The following is a 25,858-nucleotide window of genomic DNA, read 5'->3' on the forward strand; positions in this document are numbered from 1 at the left end:
CTTCAAAATTGTCCAGGATAATGATATTGTTGAGAGTATTTCATTGTTGATCATCATACAATAGTTCTGTTATTGCGTAAAATGTTTTCCTCATTCTGCTGATTTCTCCCTGCATTAGTTCATGTAGGTCTTTCCAGCTCTTTCTGAAATCACCCTGCTCATTCTTTCTTTCTTTTTTTAAACCCCTACCTTCCATTTCATAATCAATACTGGGTATTGGTTCTAAGGCAGAAGAGCGGTAAGGGCTAGGCAATGGGGGTTAAGTGACTTGCCCAGGGTCACACAGCTAGGAGGTATCTGAGGTCAGATTTGAACCCAGGGTCTCCCATCTCTGGGTCTGACTCACAATCCACAGCTGCCTCCCTGATCATTATTTCTTATAGCACAATAGTGCTATAACATATATCACAATTTGTTCAGCCATTCCCTAGTTGATGGACATTTCAGTTTCCAATTCTTTAGAACCACCACAAAAACAGTCACTATAAATATTTTTGTACAAGTAGGCCCTATTCCTCTTTTTAATAATCTCTTTAGTATACAGACCCTCATTTAACCTTTTGAACCTTAATTTCCTCATCAGGAAAATGAAGGTGTTGAATTACTTGACCTCGGAAGGCCCCTTTCATTTCTAAGATACCATGGTCCATTTTACTTTAATGGGCTTTAGTTTCATTGTCTATAAAATTAGAATAATGGTCAATTAATAAGTATTTATTAAGTACCTTACTGTGTTTGAGGAAATGTGTTAAGTTCTAGAGATACAAAAAGAGATAAAAGGCAGAAGCCTATTCCCTCAAGCAACTAACAATCAAATGGAGGAGAAAATAGCTAATAAATATGTACAAACAAGTTATATACAAAACAATTAGAAAATAATTAACAAAGAGAAGGCACTAGAATTAAGAGGGGTTGGGAAAAGCTGCCTTTGGAAGGTGAAACTTTAGGCAGAACTTGAAGGAAGCCAGGAAAGACAGTAGGCAAAGTTGAGGACCAGAAGCATTCCAGGAATAGAAGTCAATCAGAAAATGTTGGAGTGTATATTTGAGGGGTTGTTAAGTTGTAACTAGAGGGATTAAGACTTTCAGTATAGATGGGGAGGAGAAGAATGGAGAACCCCCCCTTCTCAAAAGTGGGGTTCAAGGGAGACAGCTGATGTTTAAGATTGGCTCAGAGAGGAGAGGGGGTTTGAAGATTTTCCCCCTTCTGCCTTCCTGCCTTAGCTAAGGCTGCTCTCCCAGATTCTTCTGTCCCTCTTGCCCCCCCTCCACTACTCGAGGCCAAAGGATCTCCCCTTGATCTGTTCATTAACACTTGATTCACAGCTTGTGAAAAAGATAACTATTTTAATGTCTACTCAATCATGGTAATACAAAGAAATAACTACCAGGGAAAGAATGGGAGAGGAAAGTGGGGAAAGGGGGTCTTTGTCTCGATCTAAACCCTTTTTCCTTCCTTCTTGTGTTTGGTGGGAACTCAGGCTTTGGCAGCCTGAGTCCCCCGAGATAAAATCAGGTTGACTCACCCTGGATTTGGCCCCTTGGCCACAGTTCAGACTCAGGGCAATCGGAGCTGAAGTAAAGTTGGACAGAGATTTAAAATGTCTTTCTCAGGTTTCCTCTTCAATAGTCTTTTCAATTGGGAAATGTTGGGAGTAAAGATTTCCATTCACCAGCAGGAAAAGTGAGTAACCCTCAGGAGAAAGTCTTTTTCAATCTTCTCTCTTTGGGTTCTCCCAACTGAAAGACCAACTCCTCCATCAGCCAGAGTCTTCTCCTCCTCCAGATTCTCCATTCTTGGGGTTCCTTCCCTAGTTGAGGTGATCAGTTCCACACACTCTTCAGCCTGACACTTTTCTTATGTGCCAGCCTCTGAAACAAATCCTCCATTTCCTGTTGTTCACATGGTGCCACCCTGGCCCAAGCCAGTTACTTACCTTCTCTGTCTCTTCTAATCTATCTATGCTAGTTATTGTTCCCATCTAACCTCTCACTCTCAAAATAATAAATCTTATCCTAATCTGTCTATTTGCTAATCTAAATTCCTATCTTATGCTAAGACTGAGTTGTGGGAAAAGGGTTAGGATTATGCGCCAACAAAGTTTTACAATATAACAATTTCTTAATACAAAGGTCATTTGTATTGCAATCAATATAAAATTTAACTCTTAAGTAAAATTAAACTATCCTATGCATCATGTAATTCTAATTCCAATGTAACAATTCATAAGTTATATGTATATATATATATAAATTTGCATCTAATGAAATCTGATTTATTCTGTCTCTATGTTACCTCTCTAGTTACAACACTCCCTTTTCCACCCTAAAATACTCTGTCCCTGTTAATGGTTAGTATGTTAAGTCTTTCCTTTCTATCTGTGTTAGTTGATTAGCTCATTATTGTGCTATACATGTACATATCTGTGTTTTCTACACATTTACACATGTTACATATTATTTATACATACATACATATATATGTATATATATACACACACATCCTCTGATAGTAGAGATCTATTTACAGATATACAATTTATGGGCTATCTTTATTTATGGCACAGCCCCTAATGTCAGTGTAAAATTTATTCATGTTCTAGATATGTCTTGGTGGATACATACTTATTCCTCTTCAGGAAAACATTTTCTCATGTTGCCTGAAGATCTCTTCTCATTCTTCCTGTGTAGATTCCAGTGTGTATGTGGATGTAATTCCCTACATGTGAAGTTAATATGATTGGCAATTAATCTTACGTGACCCATTTTCCTGAAGTTCATCCCCCATGTCTTTGATCCAAAGTTCTTTCCAGTTGTCAATGTGTCTTCCATCCTTTGGTGTTGCTTGAAATTTGTCACAGATCTGGATGTTTTCGTCTTTACAGGATACCTGCCATCTCACCTTGAAAGATGATCTCATGTATCCAGAACTACAGGATCATGCGTGTGTGTAAGATTAATGTGTGCATGCATATAAAACTGAATATGTTGATGCATGTGAGTGAAACTTTATAAGGATGCTTGTGCCATTTTCATGTGTGCAAGTGAGATTTTTTTAATGTAATGAATGTAGGTATCTTTCTTAATGTGTGATTGTAAAGCAATTATTATATTCCTACATGGTTGATTGTAGAGGTTAATGATATTTTATTCTAGGCTTGAGATGGAAATTTGTATACATGTTTACTAATTCTAAGGGATTCTAAATCCACCCAAATGAACTCCCAGGTTCCACAAGGAACCACTTTGCCTATGTTTCATAGGCCATGCTAATCCTGCCTGATCTAACTAACCTAAATTTATACTATCTGTGTTGGGAATTATTCTGTTCCAGTTTCATTGTCTCTACTTAGTATCTCTATTTCTTCTTGTTCAATTTTGTTGGATTCATGGGCTCTATGTTTACTTATCAAGGTTTGATCTTGGGGTGTCTGTGTTAGAATGGATTCTTGGGCTTCCATTAAGTTGTCTTTTGGCATGTTATCATGGGCATAGTGATGTTTAACGTGAGATGTGTGAAACCAAGAATCTTTTCCTATTACTTTGATCAATGTAGGAGTGGTGATAGCTATATCATATGGGCCAATCCATCTGGGCTCTGTGGGTTTGTCTTTGGTAAAATTTTTCACATGTACCTTGTTCTCTGGTCTGATGTTATATAGTGAGAAATCTAGTGGGACCCTCTGCACTAGTAGTCCTAGCCTTCTCAGTTCTTCCAGCCTATTCTGTATCTGTATCAGATAGGTGTGTAATTGGCATTTCCCTCCCAGCATGAAAACATAAGATGGTTTAGTGGTCCTTCCTATCCATACTGGCCGTCCATACAATATCTCATATAGGGAAATATGTAAGTCTCCTCTGGGTTTCAGCCTTAGATAGAACAGTGCAAGTGAAAGAACCTCCGTCCATTTAAGATGAGTTTGAGCACAGAGTTTAGCTATCGTGGTTTTTAACTCCTTATTCATTCTTTCCACCTGTCCTGAACTGTCTAATCTATGCATTATGGAAATTACCCTTTATTCCCAGAGACTTATACTCTTGTAAAATGCTAGATGTAAAGTGACTTCCCCTGTCAGAGTCTATGGCATCTGGAATGCAGTATCTAGGAACCATTTCCTTAAGCAATGTTTTCACTACCATGCCAGTGTTGTTTTTCTTTGATGGATATGCTTATGTCCATCGAGTGAGTCTGTCCACTATGACTAAAACATATTTATACCCTCAGTCTCCAGGCATGTTAATGAAATCAATCTGCAGACACCGAAAAGGTGTATAAGCTAGAGGTCATCCTCCCAATACCTTGCATTTGAAATGACCTTGATTAAACTTTCTACAGATGTCACATGCCTGACACACTCTTATAGCATTTGTTGATATCCCTAGAATTTCCCAAACTGACTGACCTCATCCAGCATGGATTGCACTCCATAATGATCTCTGGAGTGAATCACATTGCATAGATATTGGTACAGCTTTTTGGGCAAAATGGGCTTTCCTCCTTGTGATAACCAGATTCCTTTGACTAATCTGGCCCCTAGATGTTGTTGCCATGACTGAATCTCCTCTTGGCAGTATGCTTGTTTGAGATTGTGCTTATCCACCAGAGAGAAATTCAGAACATGGATAGGACCAAATCTGGCAGCGAATCTTGCTGTTACATTTGCCCTATGATTTCCTAGGGATACCTCATCCTTGCCAGAGGAGTGAGCCTTGCAATGGATCACTGCCACTTTCTTTGGCAAGTTCACTATTTCTAAGAATTGGTTTATGAGGTTCTCATATGCTCTCCTTTTTACAGATGTTGTGACAAATCCCCTATTCTTTCAAGTTTGTCCCGTGGCAAATAAAATTCCAATGTCATAAGCAGAATCTGTATATATATTCACCCTTTTGTCTTTGGACTGCATCAGTGCTTCTATGAGGGCTCTGAGCTCGGCTCCTTGAGCACTGACATGACTTAGTAACAATGCATGCCAGAGGGTCCCGTCATCCATTACAGCTGCAGCCCCCATGATTCTTTTGCCTTTAAAAACATGAAGAACCATCTGAATATATCTGAAGGTCGGGATCATTGAGTGGTATATCATTCAGATCTTCTCTGGTTCTATGTATTATTTCTACCATCTGTGTGCAATCATGTAGGGACTTTTCTCCCAATGTTAGGTCAGGAATCAATGTGGCTGGATTCAATGGTGCACATCTATGTAAAATTAGATTGTCATTAGCCAGCAAAATGATTTTGTACTGGGATAGCCTTGCATATGTAAATGCATGCCTACTCTGTGATTTTAGCAATTTTTCTAGCTGGTGTGCAGAGCTTGCATCCCGACACTAATTCATTAACTTTTTTAACCATGAGGGTAGCAGCGGCAATGCTGCACAGACAATGCATAAAGCCTTTTGCCACCGGAGACAAAATTGCACTGAAATATTCAATACGTCCTAAACTCAATCCTAGATATTAGGCTAGCACTCCAGAAGCTATATCCTTAGCCTCATGGACATATAGATGAAAATCTTTGTTATAATTTGGAATGCAAGGGCTGGAGCTGTTAGGATAGCTTATTTTAAAGTGGACAGCGCATGTAGATGTTCTTTTATGAGCTTCAAAGGCTTCTCAACCTGATTTTTGGTCAGATCTGTGAGACACTTGGAAATATGTAAATATTTTGAGATATAATGATGTGAGAACCCAGTAGTGCCCAGGAATGCCCTAAGTTGTTTCTTTGTATATGGAATACTTAGCTTCTGTATATCTGCTATTCTCTTACTGGATATTTTCCTGGTGCCCTTTTCCAGAATAAAACCTAGGTACTCAACTTTTGAGAGAACCCATTGCAACTTTCTTTTTGAGATCTTATTTCCTATTTTGTACAATTCGATTAGCAGCCTCTTTGAGTCTTCTAGGCATATTTTGCATCAGGAGATGCCAGAAGCAGGTCATCTACATAATGCACTAGCTTGCTATGTTTGAATTTTATATTTTCTAGGTCTCTTTTTAGCAGCTGGCAGAAAATCGTTGCACTCTCTCAACAGCCCTGAACTAAACAAGTCCAGCAGAGCTAATTTTTCTTCCATGAGAATGCAATTATATTTTGGCTATCAGGATGGAGTGGAATCGTAAAATATGCATTGCTCAAGTCAATTATGGTACGCCATAATGTGTTGCTAGGAATCTTAGAAATAATGTCATTGGGAGATAGTGTGATGGTATGTGTTTTCTTGACTATATTATTGATTGTTCTATGATCCTGTAACAAATTGCCAATTTACTGTACCATCAGAATTTGGATTGCTCTTTTTAATTGCTAGTATTGGGCTAGTATATTCTGACACTGTGTATCTCAATATACCCTGCTCCAGCAAGCTGTTGATAATAGGTGTTATGCCTTCTTCAGCTTCTTTGCTGAGCTTATACTGAGGGATCTTGGGAGGTATACGGTCTTTAACCTCTATCTTTACTGGTTGTATTGATTTAATTATTCCCACATCATTCTTATGTGCCACCCATACACCCTATGGAATGTCTGTAGGAATGTCATAAAGAGATGTTACAGCCTGCTGCTGATCAGTGGTCTCATCGAGCTGTCCCAAAAATAATAGAGGATAATGTTTCAGGGATTATTTTGGTAAATGGAGGTATATGTTCCCTGATTGCTCACATTGTAAAGTTGCCCGAATTTTACAAAGAAAATCATGTCCCAAAAGGTTGTTTGGACTCCCTGGTATTAGAAGGAATGCATGGCCAATGGACAGTGGACCTAAAATTACAATCTTAGATTTCAGTTGCGGGACTCACTCTATTTGTCCCACAGCACCTGCCACTGAAACCATACCCTCTATCATGGTGTTCCCTGGGAATGACTTTAATATGGATCTGGCTACCCCTGTATCAGTGAGAGTCTTGTAATTTTGATCTCTCATTTTGACCAATACATATGGTTCCTGTATCTCTGCCTTATATTGCAAACTAGCTATTGTGTTATTTGCACACACAGGTTTCCTATTATCATCAGAACCTTTTTCTTGTCCCATGGTTTGTAATACATTGTATAACTAGTAGATGTTTTAGGTTTTGTAGATGTTATAGTGTAATCTACCATCCCATCTTTAGTTATTCCACCCCCATTTAATGCATTATTATTAACTAGCTCTGTATCAGTTTGGACCACTGCTGTCTGTGAGCTAACAGCTTGCTCAGAGGAAAGGTTTGTGTTTGTGTTGATTTCAGTTTGAGAACTGTTTGGATGAAGTTTCACTATCAAAGACTCTTCTGTTTCCATTCCCTTACATTGTTTTGCAGTCTCTGGTTCAGGGAAGAGATAGTCATTGGAACTTTGGTATTGGTCTATGCTAAACCCATCCCCAGGACTGGTATCTTTGAGTGCTATAAGATTTTGGATATGATCTCATGGGTAAAAGCCTTTGGCTTTTGGATTTAAGTTATTTCTCCCCTCATTTCTCTTTCTTTCCTCTCCTATATGTATAAATGTATCTGCTTCAAGGTATCTTGCAACAATGTCTCATCTGGCTATCTTGTCAGAATGGTGTGGATACTTAAGTTGCTGTTTTAAAAATTTATTAGCCCTGTTTGTTTTTCCATTCTCTAGACCTATTCTGCAAGCTAAGAAGTTTTCCAAAAAGGTTTCAATCTGTTCTTTGCTTTTCTCCATGCAGTTTTGTGTGCCCATGTATTGTGAACCATAAAGGTCATGTTTCATATCTTCTATTAGGTGTGTAATTTCTCTCTCTATCTCAATTATATATTTCTGTTTTGTACTTAAGTTGCTTCCCTTGGCATCTTGCCCAACTATCTGTTTCTCCACCACTAAAATTTTAAAGTTTTCTTTTTCCTTCCTACCATCTCCCTTTTTGCCCTTTAGGTTTATGCCCTCATGTTTCCTCCCTGGGGTACCTCCCAAATTTGTCTCTTTTTTACTAGATAATGCTAGAGCTTGGCATCATGCGGTATAATGATTATTCTTTGCTACCACTTCTGAATAACGAGGTTTTGCTCCAGAAGTTATTGCTGCTTCCATGGATTTCAGGTCTGGGGTCTCCTGTTCCCTCAGTCTGCAGTGAGAGCAAAACTGCTTGCTATTAGAGTCCTGTCTCCCATAGTTTTTGTTAGTATACTCTTTTCCTTGATAGTATGCATTTTGACCTTTCCCATCTCTCTTATTTTGGCCCTCTTCATAGCGATGTTTCATTGTGCAGTTTCTTACTATGTGTCCCTGACAAGAACATCAAAAGCAAGTTCTGATATCTTTTTGCACCCTCTGTTGACTTTGGGGTGTCTGTCTATCCTGTGTGGTTTGTCTATTAAATGTCTTCATTGTAACCAGGTTCTTAACATCCTGTAATTCTTTCTGCCTTAAAATTTCATTGGTCTCTTGGAGTTTTTTCTCTAGATTGTCTCTTTCCTTTTCCTGCTCTACTTTGTTATCATGGAGATAGGTGTCAGTGTCCCTAAGTTCATTAAGTGAGATGGTGTCTAACTTAGGGCAATAGTTCCTGAAGAGATCCCTCAAGTACTTATCACAACCCTTGAGAAATTGTCTCCTCACATGTGCCTCTGATTCTTTTGAATCAGGGTTAAAGCCCAACAGTCCCTCAGTTTTTTCAATAAGGTGATCGATAAATGCGCTTGGGTATTAATTTTTTTCTTGTAATAATCTGTCAAATTTTCCCCATGCATTGGGTCTTTCTGACAATTGCTTCATTTCCTGCAATAGATCCTCATGGCATTTTCTTAGATAAGTCATTGATCTTGGATTAGAAAAATCTAGCTCCTCAAAAACATCTGGCCAGCTCATGAGTGAGGAATCTTCTAGTTTGCTCAATAAAGTTTTTATGTTCCTGGGTTGTAAAAAGTTCAGATAAAAGAATTTCTACATCCTCAAAATCTGGTTCATAGAGGCAAAATGCTCTTTTTAGTTCTTTAATTGCAAGATGAGGTTCTGATAAAAACTTAGGCATGCATTAACATAAAACTCTAAGTCATGAGTGGAGAATGACTTATGAACTTTTGCATGTAAGATACCAGAGTTATTAGTGACCTTAGCTACATCACACAAAGGTATAATCTTTTGAGCCTTTGATGCATTTGCAAGATTGTTAGCAGATGCATTAATTGGTGCCTTGTTGTTTTGTGCCTATATGTTATTGGCAAAGTCATTTCCCCCTATTGTCCCTAATAGTGTCCCAGTATTAGTATTAGTAACTACACATCCTTATTAGTCTGTCCCATCATGTCCCTAGTCTCCACATCAGTTCCCTTCCCCATGCCTTGTTTTCTCTGCATGTAATCCTGGCATATCTCAGTTATAATAGGGATCTGACCAAGCAATGCCTCTAATCTATTATTAATGACTAAAGCATGTATAGTTTTCTTTTGGAAGATCAGGTTGGCACCAGCTTTGATGTACTTTTAGATGTTAGTCACTGCCACAACATAGATTTGGGGTATAATTTGCCAGAGGTAATTTACATCTAGATAATTCATTGGTAATGGTGTCCATCCCATAGTCATATTGGTTAATGTCCCCAGAACATTGTCTATTATCCCTGCCACTGTATTATAAATGATACAGTAGCTCCAATAAATTGCAATTATTCCTACAGGAGACTACAGTATTAGTTGTGACATGTTTTCCATTTCCCTCTTTCTGAAATCATCCTGTTTGTCTTTCCTTATAGCACAATAGAATTCCATCGCCATCATATACCACAATTTGTTCAGCCATTCCCCAATTGAGGGACATCCCTTTAGTTTCCAATTCTTAGCTGCCACAAAAAGAGCAGCTATAATTAGGTAATAAAGCTTTAAATAGACTTTACAAACAAGAGGGCACTTTCTTGCCAAGATGGCTTCCTGAGCAGTGGCAAAGTTATCCTACTCCTCCCACATCTATAACAAAAGTCTGAAGTTTCCATTAGTCCAAATGCTAATGAAGAAATTCAGTAAGAAACTACACTAAGTAACATCTTTCACCTCAGGGCTGTACAAAAGGTTATCTAGGATTCCAAGGACAATAGGAAAGAAGCCTTACCTCCCCAACCCCAACAAGGAAAGCACCAGCATGACCAGAGAAAGAATAGGTGTAACCTGCAAGGAAAAGTATTTGGAAGTGGAGAGAATAAGACCAGAGAGAATCTTGGGATGGGAACCTTGAAACCCCCAGAACTAGGCAGTGAATAGCTCACCATAGTGTTGAGTGTTGACCAGCACAGTTCCTGAACATTCTGAAGTTCACAGTCCCCAGACCAAGACAGCTCAGGCCCAGGGGCTTTGAAGTCCCTAACACAATCCAGAGATGTCAAAGAGGTTATGAAAAGATTTTGCTCAAAAAACCTGAGGGGACTGGAAGAAGTTAATCTGGGGAGGGGTAAGTAACTATAGAACCAAAAGGATCCAAGGAAAGATTAAGAAGGTCCCATTCCCTTCCCTGAAGTGAGGCAAAGAGAGGAGGGTTGTTGATGCAAAGCTGGAGAGATGAATAAGTCAAAGAAAACTATATAGTATCAAAAATATTGCAGTCTAACTCCATAACAACTTCAAGGAGAAACCTAAAAGAAAAAAATGGATTTTCCATAAGGACCACATGAATACCTACAAGAAATGAAGCAACAGCTAAAAAATTAAATAAAAGCCCTTGAGGAAAGAGTTAAAAGGAAAATAAGATAGTTCTGAAGGAAAGCCTCACCCAAGAAATTGAATTCTTGGAAATTACAACAGAATAAACAGAAAATCAATTATTTCATGAGACAGCATGAAATATTAGAACAAAATCAAAATATTGAAAAAAATAGAATGAATGTAAGAGAGCTGATATAAAAAACAACTGAAATGGAAAATAGGTCAAGGAGAGATATTTAAGAATCATTGAATTCCCCTAAAATCATGGTGAAAAAGCCTAGACTATGTTTTAAAAAGTCACAAATGAAAACTGCCCAGATCTATTAATACCATAGGGCAAAATAAAAATAGAAAGAATCTTCTGATCATCTCTTAAAGAAATTCCATAAGAGAAAAAATATTAACAAATTTCTTAAAGGCCTCACTTCACAAATATACAGAGAATGAAATTAAATTTATAAAAATACAAACCATTCCCCAATTGCAAAATGGTCAAAGGATAGTAACAAGCAATTTACAGATGAAGAAATCAAAACTATCAACTATCATGTGGAAAAGTGGTCCTTTTTTATGTTTTATTTAATTAGTCAATTTAGAACATTATTCCTTGGTTACAAGAATTCTATTCTTTCCCTCCCCCGCCCCCCTTCCTGTAACAGGCACGCAATTCCACTGGGTTTTACATGCATCTTTGGTCAAAAAGTTTGGAAAAGTGTTCTAAATCTCTCTTGATTAAAGAAATGAAAATTAAAACAACTCTGAGGTATCACTTCTCTCACAATTATCAGGTTGGCCAATATGACGGTAAAGAAAAGTGATAAATGTTGGTGGGCATGTGGCAAAATTGGGACACTAATGCATTGCTGGTAGAGTTGTGAACTGATCGAACCATTCTGGTGGGCAATTTGGAGCTTTCCCCAAAGGGCTATAAAAACAGTGGATACCCTTTGATCCAGTATTATCACTACTAGGTCTGTATCTCAAAGAGATTTAACAAAAGGTGGTAGTGGGGAGGACCTTATTGTACAAAAATATTCATAGCAGCCCTTTTTTGTGGTGGCAAAGAATTGGAAGTCAAGAGGACATCCTTCAGCTGGGGAATGGCTGAGCAAACTGTGGCATATGATGATGATAAGAATAGTACTGTGCTGTAATAAATGATGAACAGGATGATTTCAGAAAGAGCTGAAAAGCCCTAGATGAACTGCTGCAGCATGAAATAAGCAGAACCAAGAGAACATTGTACACAGTAACATCAATATTATGGAATGATCAACTGTGAAAGACTTGGCTACTCCTAGCAATACAATGACCTAGGACAGTTCTGAAAGATTTATGACAAAGAATGTTATCCACCTCCAGAGAAGGAACTGTTGGGAGTTGATAAAAATTTTAATTATAGTTTATTTGGGTTTTTATTTGGGGGTTTTGGTTTTATTTTGGATATTCTCTTATAAAAATGAATATGGAAATGTTTTGCATGGTAATACATGTATAATTTCCCCCCAAAAGAAATTCCATAAGGAAAAGTCCAAACAATGATTTACTGACAATGCAGATCTTTCAAATCAAAGAAAATATATGGCAGGCATCTAGAAAGAAGAAATTCAAATAGTAAGGAACTAAGACCAGGGTCATATAAAACTTGGATTGCTTCTACAAAAAAAAAATTGAGCTCAGAATACAATATTCAGAAAGAGAAGATATTGCTGTACAAGGAATAATAACTTGCCCTGCAAAACAATATAATCCCACAGGGGAAAAGTTTATTTTTAATCAAAGAGGACTTTTGAGCATTTATAATGAAGAGATCATGTTGTTCAGTGGAGTCCAACTCTTTGTGACTCTCTTGGCAAAGATACTGCAGTGTTTTGCCATTTCTTTCTCCAGCTCGTTTTACAGATGAGGAAACTGAGGCAAACAAGGTTAAGTGACTTGCCCAGGGTCACATGGCTAGTAAGTGTCTGAAACCAGATTTGAATTCAGGAAGATAAGTCTTCCTGAACGGGACGCCAAGTCCCATATCCACTGGGCCACCTAGCTGCCCTACTTTTATTAGTATAGCACCCCAAAACAAGAAAGTGCTCCATTAAGAATTTCGTCTTATTAGATAGGGGCTTCTCCTATAGGAAATCCATAGAAAAAAAAATTAGCAGGATAGTTTAGATGGCTACTCTACTGCTCCCTGGTTGGCTTGGATAATGAAGACCTAGACATCTAGGCTGTTGGTAGACTATCCCAGCGCTTTAGAACTCAGTCCAAGATATTATGGTCCATTCCACCTGCAGACAAAGAGACTACAACTTCCAGCATGCCTATCGAGCCAGTCGCTCCAGAGCCTGGGAAGAAGTGGGCCTAGGGTGGAGTCAATGCAGTGAAGTCATAAAGCCCGGGGGAGGAGGAGGGGATGGTAGAAGGGAGGGGAAAGTAGTAGGAGGAATAGGGGCGAGGGAAGGTAGTTGGTGCTGATGCAGGATGGCAGCGCCCGTTGGAACCTCTGCGATCTGAGAGGAGCAGAGAGCCTGGGTCTCCTTTGGAGACGTCCCCTCCCTCAGTTGCAGTAGCCTCCCCAGGCCTGCAGTACCAGAGAGGGAGGGAGAAGAGACTGGGGGAAAAGAGACAAATTTGAAGCTTGGCTCAGGTGTAAGGGCGAGAAAGGGTTGAATGCTTTGGATTTGTCCTGTTCCATACCTCGGGAGCTGCCAAGCCTGAAGAGTTCGCAATGACCTGCTAAAAAGTACGTGTGCTGGACCCCGTCGGGCCGCACTGGGACGTGGCTCAACTGCTGGCCGGGCATTTCCCACCCCTTGATCCAGTGGCCCTCCTGTCCCCCCATTCCCACCCCACCCCACCCCATCCCCCCAGCCAGCCCTTGCCCTCGCCCATAGCCGGCTGAGATGGCGGACCCCTCTGAATGCAGTATCAAAGTGATGTGCCGGTTTCGGCCTCTGAATGAAGCGGAGATCCTCAGAGGCGACAAATTCATCCCCAAATTTAAAGGAGAAGAGACGGTGGTCATAGGGGTAAGTCTCTGTTCTGTTTCCCCTTTTCTTCCCTCACTTCCCCCTCCCCCGTGACAGGAGATGCTCTCACCATCCCCTCTGACATTCCTGACCTGCAGTTTCTTGTGACCGGGCGGAGGAGAAACAAACCACCCCCTGCCCACCCTCACAAACCCCCTTTAACCTCCCCCCCCCCCCTCGCCAGCCTCATTGTTCCCTTCCGGCCCCTAGGGGCTGGCGGCAGGGCAGGGTCGGGTGGATGGGGGAGTTGAGGGTGGGCCGGGGAACTGCACTCACCGTCGCCATTGTTCCCCGCGTGGGGGTGGGGGGAGTGCTGGGGAAGCACTGCTGGGACCAAAGCTGGACCCCATTGTTTCCCTAGCTGTATGGTACAAGTGGTGGAGGGGGGGGATGGGCGGTCGGGATTTATTTATCCTCCTCCCCTTAAAAAAATAAAGTGTCCCCCTACCCCACCCCCTCTTCTTTATCCTCATGCAAGCATGTGTGTACTGTATCAGTTAGCACTTCTTCAGGGAGAAGAAAATAGAGGAGCATAAAAGGATAGCGGATCTGAAATCCCATACGCGGAGTAAAACGAGGCTCCCCTGCTGCCTTTCACCTTGATCACAGCAGGGCGAACACCGGAGCTGCACGTAGGTAGTGCTGGAGGCGCAGCCTGGAAGGTCAGGTGTCTCTCACCCACTCCTCCCCTTGGCCGAGGGGTGGTCCCTCTGCTGTTAGGAGGCGGGGAAGGGAGAGGAATGAGGGAAGACAGGACATGCTCTCCATCCCGCCTTCCCTTCTTTTCCCCCCTTTCCTTGTTCTCTAAGCCCAGGGGTGTGCCCGGAGTGTAGAAGGGAATGTTTCTTAGGTGAGCTTTTAGAGAAAGAAGGCTGAAGGTGATGAGGGTGCCATCAACCTCCTCCACCACAGAGAAGTGCAGAAGTTACTTTCTGCTCCGAGTCCTTTCCTTTTTCTCTTCCCCAAATGAGATCTCTCGCTTTTTAAGGAGTCCTAACTTCTGGGAGGAGGAGGTGGGGGTATGACTATTTTTGGTCCAAAGGATAAAAAAGAGAACCTGTCCTGCCATTCCGGTGTGCATCTTCCCTCTACTTCCACCCATCACCACACTGCTTCTTCTCTCTGGGTGTCTGTTTCTGCTCCCTTTGTACTCTTGGGGAAGGGACTGGAATTGATCGAACCTCCCTGATCCCATTGATGTGTTCTTGGCAGCTTTCTGTAGATTGCTGGTGCAGCTCCCCAGCATTGATTAAGCTGATGTCATCCCAATCACTGAGCATGCTCCATCTCTCTGATTCTCCCTCCCTCCACCCTATACACCGGGTACCCCCCTCCCCGCTCCCATTGCTGAGGTATTTAGGTCAAGTGATTGACAGGTAACAACAGTATATCGAGGGGGCACTGGGAATGTGGCTGTCATTGTCAGACCCTGAAAATCAGAGGTGAAAATTTTGATATGGTGGCTGTGTAGCTCCATTCCCCTATAGAGGTGGCTTTCTGTGCCGCAGTCTCTGCACACAGAGCTGGGGATATCCGCATGTATTTTCTACTTACCGGATAGACTCTATCTACACTTGCAGAAAGATGGAGACAAGGCTCTGACACAGTAGAGTCTTTGACTTCTGTCCCCATTAGCAAGACTCCCCCTCCCCCTCCTTTTCAAACTACTCAGAAAACTGTGTGACCTTACTGGGAAATAATCTGTGATGAACATGCTTTCCTAGAGTTTACCTGGCTTGGAGCAAATCAGGAAAGATATTTCGGTTTTTATTTGCATGGGAAAATAAAAATATTAAAATTCTTGAAGGAGAAATATTCTACTTGGCTGTTGTAGTTTTAATATTCTTTTGGCAAGAGTACCAAACCTGCCATTCCTTAAGTTTTCACCTCTGCTACAAAATTGAAGCTAGCATAAATGTAATATTTTTGTTGTTTACAAAGTGCTTTCCATATGCAATCCCATGAGATTGTAGTGCAAGTATTATCTTCCACATTTTAAATTACAAGAAAGGAACTTGCTGGGAACATCAGTTACTTAGCCTTGGTGTCATAGTTGGAACTCAAAGCCCTAAGTAACTCCAGTCCTCTTTGCACTAGACAACGGAGAAGTATTGGTGAAATTAGAAAGAGTGCCAGATTTAAAATTAGGTGAGTTTTGAGTATGTAATGTGTCCTCCCTTCAGAGCTAACTAACTGTGGGGCCTTAGGCAATTCACATAACTTCTCTGAACTTTATTTTCCTCATCAGAGAAATGAGGACAATAACATTAACACACAGCATTGATCCCACAGGACTTTTGCTTGGATCAAATGAGGTAATGTGTGTAAAGTTGTTTTGTAAACCTTAAAGCGTTATAGAAATTGTTAAATTATGCTGGCTTTGTAATAGCCATAAAGTCAATGCAGTCCAACCCATACTTCAGCTGGACTCCCATCTATAGTATCTCAGTGAGTGACCATCCATTCTATGCTTGAAAGTTTCCTAGGATGAGAAACTCATTTTACTTAGCCAGGCAGCTCATTTTCCTTTTGGACTAGACTGTCCAAACAACAAAAAAAATTGAAGCAAACTCTTTCTTTTTGGGAGGTTAAGTGACTTACCTATCACATAGGCAATATGCAGCAGAATCCAGATTCAAACTGAAGTCTGATTCCAAGTCCAGTGTTCTTTTTACAATCTAACTATATTCCATTCTCTCTATAATAAACATTGAAATAATTTAAAATAGTTTTATTTCTTTATGAAAGTTTTATCTTGGACTGAGTGTTAGCCACAGAAGTTTCTGGACACTTTCACTTGGGATCTGGAGATATTTTAGGGTTGGACCACTAGAACTTATTAATGGAAATAGACCAATCTGTATTGATTTTAATAAGTCAGAAGGTAGGATGGAGGGGAGTGATTATAATTGATAATAATCACTGAAATACAAATATTTCTAAAATGTTTTGCATACAGTATCTCATCTCATGCTTATGACAATCCTGTAAAGTAGGTTTTATTAAGTCAAGTTTACAGATGAGGGAACTGAGACTCAGAGATGAAGTGACTTCCCAAAGGTCATAGAGCAGGGATAGGGACAGAGGAAGGACTAGATCTCTCTGAACTAAATTCCAGCCCTTATGTATTCTTTTTTTTTCAAACCTTTACTTCTGTCTTAGAATCAATACTATGTATTGGCAGAAGAGAAGTAAGGACTTGCATATAAATTACCTGTGAAGGGTCACCCAGCTAGAAAATATCTGAGGTCAAATTTGAACCCAGGACCTCCCATCTGCCCTAATGTATTCTTTAAAAAGGTCTTCATATCTGTTTTGTAAACGATGGAATGGGGGAGTAGAAAGAACAGATCCTCCCTATAGAGCAGTGGTTCTCAACCTTTCTAATGCTGTGACCCCGCAATACAGTTCCTCATGTTGCAGTGACCCCAAACCAAAAATTTATTTTGGTGGCTACTTCAAAACTGTAATTTTGCTACAGTTATGATTCAGAATGTAAATACCTGATATGCATTATGTATTTTCATTGCTACAAATTGAGAGGTTGAGAACTGCTGCTATAGAGGAAAAGGAATATTTGAATAAACCTCTGGAATTTTTTACAATTCTACCTGGAATGAATTATTACACTTCTGTACAATGAGTAAGATTCAAGTCATCCCTAGCATATCTTAATCAAAAAAGGCCAACTACTGATTTTTTCATAACCAAAAAACAAATTAATATACATATTTATTGGCTATATTATATGAAAAGTGCTACTACTAACAGTGTGACCTTGGACATGTCACCTGCCCTTTCTGGGCCTCAGTTTCCTCAATATTTAGAATAAATGGGTTGGAATAGATGGCTTCTAATTTTCCTTTCAGGTCTGTGAATCTTTGGTTCTACCAAGCTGGACTTTTTAGTACAATTTACAATAATCTGTCTAATAATGCTTAAAAAAAAAGATTCCCTCTTTTTTTGCTTAGTTGTATTGATTGGCCCTCTGTAGACTAGAGTTTTAGGACTTGATAAATTCTGGTCACTGTTGACTGTACCACACTGCCAGTAAGGGCTTCATTGGGGTTGGGAGGAGGGAGGTGGAGGCTCTTGTTGCCTTAAAGGTCAGGGAATGACTTGTCATACTGGAGCCCTTCCCACAACTCAATTCATTTTGTGGAATTAAAGAAATTAAAGTTCTGGCAGGTTGTAGACACATTTAAGATGCATAGATTGCAGCTGAATTCCTTTAAAGCTACCAGATAGCTCTTGCCTTTTGCTCCAAGGCTTGGGGAAGCCTCCTATCTAAGAGATTCACTCCTTTGTCTTCAGGGTGACAGGCTGTGCAATGAGAATGAAGAGAGGAATAATACAGGAACTACAATTACCAAATAATGTTGGTTGTTACTAAGTAGCAAAAGTGAGTAATTGAAACACAGTTGAATGAGCAGTGCTCCAAATTCAGAACCCCAGGAGTATTACCTACTTCTATAATTGCATCACAGAACTGGAGGTTTGTTTTTTTTTTTCCTTCATCTTTTGCCTTCAGGGAAGTGAAGGCTAACAAATAGGATAGAGAGATTTTTGCATATGTAATATCTGCATTTCTCCCCTAGGAAACACCCGTTCTTTATAGAATTGTGGGGCAAAGAGCCCTGGATTGGGAGTCAGAAAATATGGGTTCCACTCTTGGCTATGCCACTGGTAGTATGACCCTGGGCATGCCACACATATGGTACTGTTTTTCCTTTTCTGTAAAGTTAGCTTGCAAAAAAATGATTTCTGCCTTAATTAAACTTCTTTTGTGAAACCTTCTATTATTATGCCTAGTTTAGTTTATAGGATGCTGGACATGAATCAGGGAGATGTGGGTTCAATTGAATTCCACCTTTACTAACCATGTATGTGATCCTAGCTAAGTCACTATTTATAAAATGAGAGGACAGAACTTGATTAACTCCTATGATCACTTATAGCTCTAAATCTATGATCCTTTGTCCCCAGGCCAAAGTGATCTTTCTATCCTCTGAACTTCCCAAATCACTGTATTATATGACCATTTAAAAATGTCCATATATTTTCTTTCTCCAATTAGACCAAAGTTTTAGAAAGGCAAGAACTATACTTTTTTCACATACTCCCAGTGCCTCATATAATGCCTTGCACTTTAAGTGGGCTCTTAATAAAAATTGCATGTGAATTCCAGAATTTTCATCCTATATATACATCTATATATATACATACACACACACACACACACACACACACACACACACACACACACACACACACACACACACATATATATATAGTTGTCCCTTGCTATAGTCCAGTTTATTTATTACAGCTTCACTGTATCATGGGTTTGAAAAAAAATCTAATTCTGTATCATGGAGTTTTTGCTATATCAGAGGATTTTGAAGATAAATATTGTATTGTACACAAAAATGCCATACGCCACTACCTCTTGCTCAAGTTTGCCAGTATTAGATTGAACATGGCACACTACTGACTGATGGAATGAAAGGTGACCAACCACTTATGTTTTGTATCCTGGGTGATGATTGGCTTATTGACTACACTTTGGGGATTTTCACTTATTATGGGTATCTCTGGACTATAACTCCTGTGATAGGTGAGGGATCACTGTATGTATGTATATATAAACCCCTTACTTTCCATCTGAGTCAATATTGTGTAATGATTCCAAGGCAGAAGAATGGTTAGGACTGGGCAATTTGGATTAAGTGGCTTGTCTATGACCACACAGCTACGAAGTGTCTGAGGTCAGATTTGAACCCAGAAACTCCCATCTCTAGGTTTGGCTCTCAATTCACTGGGCTGCCAAACTTCCCCTTTTTGTGATTCTTTTTTACTAATTTTGTAGACTTGTAATCTGGGTAAGTTCCTTTACTAATCTGAATCTTATGTTCTCTTCTGTAAAATGAAGCAGTTGGACTAAAAGTTATTTCCAGCCTTAAAGACTCAAGACAACATTACAAAACATTTTTGGGGGACTATATTTTGAAAATGGAAACTTTTACAAAATTAACTTTGAAATGGAATGTTATTCTGCACAGTAAGCTTGAATGTTTAGTTAATACCTAATCCATTCCCTTGCCTTCCTGGTTGCCCACCAAATTAAAAAAATGAATTGGAAAGAATTTTTCTTAGCTTCTCTGATAGCAAGAAAAGATAATAAAATTTGAGAGTGAGGTGGGAGTAGAAAATGAAGAGAATGCTATTAGACATTTTAGAAGAAAAGAGTTACAATAAAGCTTTGGTTGCTCTTGATATAAAAAAAGTTGATTAAATTCAATTCTCTGAATATTTAGTGAAACTGTAAAAAATGCTGCTGAGTCATCTATATACTTGTGATCCTAACTGTTGGCTCTTAAAAAAACACTTTTTTTAGTGACAACCAATTGTCTTGGAGTACCCCCAACACAGGTTTTTAAAATAGAATTCTTGTACCTTTAGTGACTTCCATTTAAGCAGTTTATATTTTTTCATTTGTCATTCTAGAAAAACTTAGAGTAGTAAAGACTGTTTCCTTTGTTTTTTGGGGGGAGAATGAGTCCAGATCTGTGCAAGAGGTCAGTTCCAACATCACCTATAGTTAGCCCTATTTAATCTCAAAACCTAGGGTGCCATTTTGTAGGAACATAGATCAGTGTATGGTGGCTTATATTAGTGGTAGAATGGTACAGGAGAATCATCATCAGGTTTCAGCCCAAGTTACTATTGTGGTGGCAATTTGAGTCCTGGAAAAAAAAAAGAAAAATATTAGATATTTTCTAAGAGTTCTATTCTTTGTTAAAAACCATATATACTCTTTTAAGCAAAGATCTTTGAGGTATCCATCCAACTACTTAAAAAAATATATAAACCCTTACCTTCCATCTTAGAATCAATACTGGGTATTGGTTCTAAGGCAGAAGAGTGGTAAGGGTTAGGCAATGAGGATTAAGTGACTTGCCCAGGGTCATACAGCTGGGATGTGTCTGAGGTCACATTTGAACCCTGGACCTCCTGTCTTTGAGCCTGGTTCTCAATCCACTGAGCAACCCAGCTACCCCCTTCATCCAACTACTTTTTGTATATGAGGACATGCATTCTAGCCAATTATATAGTCTGATTCCTTTTTCTAAGGATGCCTTTCAAAAGCCAAAATGGGAATGTATTTATTTTGGCCCTCCTTCTCTTTCTCTCTGTCTCTGATTCTCTTTCTGCCTCTATTTCTGTCTATCTGTCTCTTTCACATACACACATATATAACTGGGTATAGCTCCTCAATTCTGGTTTGTGCTTATCATTTTATCCTCATTTTCACAACTATCTTTGCCTACCCAAGTCTTCTTTAATACTTATCTTATGTGAATCCTCTACTCCAACCACATTGGCTTATGCACTGTTTTCACAAACAAATCATGTTTATATCTACTCCTGAGGCTTTGTTTATACCACTGTCCTGTCCTGAAATGTCCCCCATCATTCCATCATTCAAATTCCATCTTCTCTGTCAAATTGTCTTTGAAACAACTGAAGGAATTAACTGTTTTATACTAATTTTAATTCCCCACTTAAGTAGAGACTCTCTAAGTTGATTGATTTTGGTCTTTGTTCACTCCAGAAAGCCAGATATTCATAAACTGTTAATTACTGTATCTCCCTAAAATATTTAGATTTCTCAAAATTTTTCTTCTGCTTTTTAAAATGGGAAAAAAGTTCTCCATGGCTAGATTTCCTTTCATTTCAAGTGAAATAATAGAGAATATTCTTCTAACTGGTCTGAATTGCATTTTAAAAGTTGCGTTAAAATCTGTTGCCTAGTTTTCAGATTTCTGTCTTATCTTAGTTTTAAACACCCCAAAGTCTCAATTTTCTAATAACCCATTGCTAATTTAAAAATTAGTTCTTCCTTCTACTGAAACTTTGATTTTATCTCATTTCTTTCAAGTTTTTAAAGCAACCAGTCTCTTTTCATTTCTGACTTATTAAGAGCACCCAAACATCTTCCCTTTTAATTTTTCTTTGGTAATAGAACCTGATAGTTGAAAGGACTCTTCAGAGGTTTTCTAGTCCAACTTTTCTAAAGTTCTGAAGCTCCTTTACCCTATTTTTTACATTAAACCTCTACCTGTAGATCTCTAATGATGAAGAGCTCACTGCCGCCCACAGAGGACTGCTCTAATTTTGGTTGATTCTAATGGTTAGGGCAGCAGATAGAATGCTGGGCCTGGACTAATCTTCCTGAGTTCAAATCCAACCTCAGAAACTTACTGACTGTGTAACCCTGGGCAAATCACTTCATCCTGTTTGCCTCAGTTTCTTCATCTATAAAATGAACTAGCGGATGAAAGGGAAAACCACTCATATCTTTGAAAGGTCCAAATGGGGTCATGAAGAATTGTAAACTATTGAACAAGAATTGTTAGAAAGTTCTTTCTTTATACTCCCTATAATTTTTGCCCAGTGATCCTATTTTTGCTGTTTTATATTCAAGAAGAATGTCTAATTCTTATTCCACAGGATGACCCTTAAATATATATAAAGATAGTTATTATTTCCTTTATTTCCCTATCCTAAATCTTTCCTAAGCTAAACATTCTCAGTTTCTTCAATGAGAAGAAATTCCATGAGGTGCATGTAAACAATCAAAAACACATTTTCTATACCATAGTTCCCAGTTGTTATACAGAAAACATAGGGGAGTCTCCCCCCATGAACATTATATACTCTATAAAGAGGGGAAATGATGAGAGTTCCATATAAAGGAGTTGGGATTACATATTTTTGCAGTTTACAACTTATGAAATCCTTTTGGAAAAACTGATTGGAGGAGAAAGTTTTGTTTGAGAACAAATATAGGTTTGTAAGGCACTGCATCATTAAAACTATTTGACCAAGTGTGCCCATTTAATGGATTCTGCAGGTAAGGTTGGTCAGCTAGTTTTCCAGAGATGATAGAGAAGATTTATGAAGTTATAAGGTAATTTTCTTTTCTTCTTTTGTCAGTGTCATTGGTTTATTCAGCTAGCTAACAGCATTTTTTTTTGTCTGGCTTGGCAAGCCCATTCCAACAGCCAACGAGAAATCTAAGATTCTGAGAAATCTAAGATTGCTTTTCACAAAGGTTGTGCTTCATTATCCTGGAGGGGGCAGGGTGTCTGTCTATGGAAATAAACATAGCTTAGAAGAGAAAGGGCATCTGTCAGATATACTTACCTGCTCTGATTAGACTTTCTTTGTTTCCTACCTGCACTTTCTTGCCTCTTAGTGGTTATTTAATAGTATAGAACTCTTTACTTTAATGGAGTAATTGGGTGGGGCAGTGTTCTGAAAATCAAAGCTTAATGATGGATCTCACCAGCTGAGACCTTGGCTTGCTTTTCCAGATACTATAAGTCATGCTAGAGATCTCGGTAAAAGTATCCACGGAACTTGTCTGATTTGGGAATAGTGTTTGGAGACTCAGACTCACAACTTTTTAGGCTCATTACATTTTTTTTTAACAAGAAACATTCTTAGATTTTATTTTTATTATTGTTTTTTCTTTGCAGATCACAATAAATTTTCTAAATATATCCTTCTCCCCTCACTATTGAGGCATCCCCTCTATCAAAGATTAAAATAATAAAGAAGTTTAGCAAAACTAACCAAGACATTGATTGTGCCCAACAGAATGTGCAGTACCTCACACTCAGAGTTCTTTACTTCTATAATGAAGGGAGGGAAGGTACATTTTCTCAGTTCTTCTCTTGAGGCCAAGTTTGGTCATTATAAAAGTGCAAGATTCATTTTTTCATTCTTTTTCTTGTCCTTATATTTTCATTATGTGTGTTGTTTTCCTGGTTCTGCTTATATCATTCTTCCCTTCTCTGAATTATTCATATTTGTCATTAATTATGGCAGCAATCTTTCATCACATCTAGTTACTGCAATTTGCTTAGTCATTGGTTAGTTCAAATCAATGTTTTCCCATTTTTGAAGTTCTTAGCTTCTGTAAAAGATATTGCTGCAAATATTTGATATATAAAGGACCAGTACAGCCTTCCATTGGCTTCTATTGCCCTTGTATTCTACATATAGTGATAGTGGTGATTTGAAAGGATGAAAACATCATGTGTATATCCCCAAAGCCTTGTCTTTTTTGTCCACTCATATCTGTTACTGGTATTCCTTGGGCTGAATTTAGAGGTAGTGATTTAAAGGTGACTGTCATCCTGAAAATGGGTTGGTTTCGAGGCTTCTTCATTGCCTGTTTTTCTTCTTTACCCTTCTACAGTTGTTGTTCAGTTGTTTAAGTCATGTTCAACTCTGTGACCCCTTCTGGGGTTTCCTTGGCAAAGATACTAGTTTGCCATTTCCTTCTCTAGCTCATTTGATAGACCAGGAAACTGAGGCAAAGGGGGTTAAGTGACATGTGCAGGGTCAAACTAGTAAGTGTCTGAGGCAAGATTTGAACATGGGAAGATAAATCTTCCTGACTTCAGGTCTAGCTCTCTATCCACTGTACCACCTAGCTTCCTACACTCCTACTACTCAATAATAACTGGGAAGGGAAGGAAGAGTATTATCAACTTCTAAAAATTTAACAAGATATACCTAAATACAATGGAAGGAAATAAAAAAATCCTGGTACTGAGGTAATGAATGAGTTACTGTTTATTGCATTTGCTCCCTTTCCAATCAATAACGCAAAGATCTATATAGAACCAATAAGGTCTTTCAACTTTAGGGTAAGCCTTTGGCAAGTCTTACAAGCTCCCTTTTGTCTCACTCAGTACCCTGCTGGTGGATATAACTGTTAGAAGATGATCAAAGACTCGACCTCTCCTGAATAGCAGAGTGATATAGAGACTAAGCATCTTAGACAGAAGAGAAAACAGAATGGTAGTTGGAAGCTCCTTCTCTGCTTTGTGTTAATGGTGAATGGATTGTATGGATGCTTTAGGGTAATGAACAGGGATAGCAATAACTATCCCTGAAAACTCCCTAGAGACAATTTCTATCTTGAATCCTCCCCCATTCCCTATCTGCTACTGCATGCAAGGAGACAAATGTATATATCGACCTTGAAACAAAGGGGATGCTTTGCTGTGATAGATTCGTCTAATGTGTGATTTGTTGCTGTAGAAACATATGCTGAGTGATCATTGCTAATCAAGATTCCTAACATGCCTCCCCTTACAATAGTCATGTCTCAGCTAGCCCTCCTGATAACATAAAGCAGGTGCTGGAGATGTCTTCTAGGAAAGCTATATAAAGCTCCTAAATGGCTTTTCCGGTTGCTTTAGTTGGTTTATGTAAATGTCAGGAATCTGGAGCAATTGGCTTATATTCTGACTTGCTATCTTAACATCACTCCATATTTGGTTGGTACTCTACTGATCAAAATTTAGTGTAGGTTGGCTTACCCTAAGCTCATGTCACTTTCTACATAAGGTCTTTCCTCAACCACAGCTGCTAGTATCTTTTTCCCTCTAAATTTCCTTTTACGTATGTATTTTTCACGTGCACACACACATGAATATTATATCTATCTTCTCTCTCTCTCTCTCCCTCTCTCCTCTCTCTCTCTCTCTCTCTCTCTCTCTCTCTCTCTCTCTCTCTCTCTCTCTCTCTCTCTCTCTCTCCCTCTCTCTCTCCCTCTCTCTCTGTCTCTCTTTCTGTCTCTCTTTCTGTCTCTCTCTCTCTCTCTCTCTCTCTCTCTCTCTCTCTCTCTCTCTCTCTCTCTCTCTCTCTCTCTCTCTCTTCTTTGTATCTTCATTGCCTAGCATTGTGTCTAGCAGTGTAGAGCTTAATAAGTTTTGACTGGTTACACATCATCCCTATATATATATATACAAACTTCAGCAGATTTCCTCCTTCCTTCCTTCCTTCTCACTGTTTTCGCTTTGAGTTCTCCCTTTCTTTACCTTCCTTTTTTCCCCTCTTCATCTTGTTCCTTTCTGGAATTCAACCTTCTTCCTCTCTTCCCCTCCCCTCCTTCTGATATCAGCTCAGAACCAGTCTAGGGTAGGGTCAGAGATGGTTGAGATATTCAGATTCAAAGTTTCCTTTCCTCCCATCCTCACTCAGCTGTATCCCCAGCCACTTACTGATTTCCCTACCAAGGTCCATTTGTCCTATTGCTCTCAAGCTCTGCTCTTTTGGTCAAATTACTGGGTGATCTTTAATCTTCCTTTTCTCTGAATTGTGGACAAATTTTT

At 39.1% G+C, this 25,858-nt stretch overlaps 1 protein-coding gene across 5 annotated transcripts in view; it reads left to right on the forward strand.

The window, feature by feature from the left end:
- The window catches only part of KIF5C (kinesin family member 5C), a 287,301-nt gene that overhangs the window by 55,138 nt on the left and 206,305 nt on the right, over positions 1–25,858 (forward strand). For 2 of the 5 annotated variants that reach the window (XM_007494150.3, XM_056793827.1), the window contains exon 1: positions 13,525–13,661. The exons of 2 other annotated variants lie outside the window; for them this stretch is intronic. Coding sequence is in view for 1 of the 3 variants with exons in the window: in XM_001365109.4 (XP_001365146.1) it covers positions 13,536–13,661 (126 nt within the window). In the remaining 2 variants the exon portion in view is untranslated. Of the gene's footprint in view, positions 1–12,814; positions 13,662–25,858 lie in introns of those variants that run through there. One more of the 5 variants, XM_001365109.4, reaches the window with a different exon arrangement.

The sequence above is a fragment of the Monodelphis domestica genome, chromosome 4, assembly GCF_027887165.1.
Source record: "Monodelphis domestica isolate mMonDom1 chromosome 4, mMonDom1.pri, whole genome shotgun sequence".
Taxonomy (NCBI): domain Eukaryota; kingdom Metazoa; phylum Chordata; class Mammalia; order Didelphimorphia; family Didelphidae; genus Monodelphis; species Monodelphis domestica.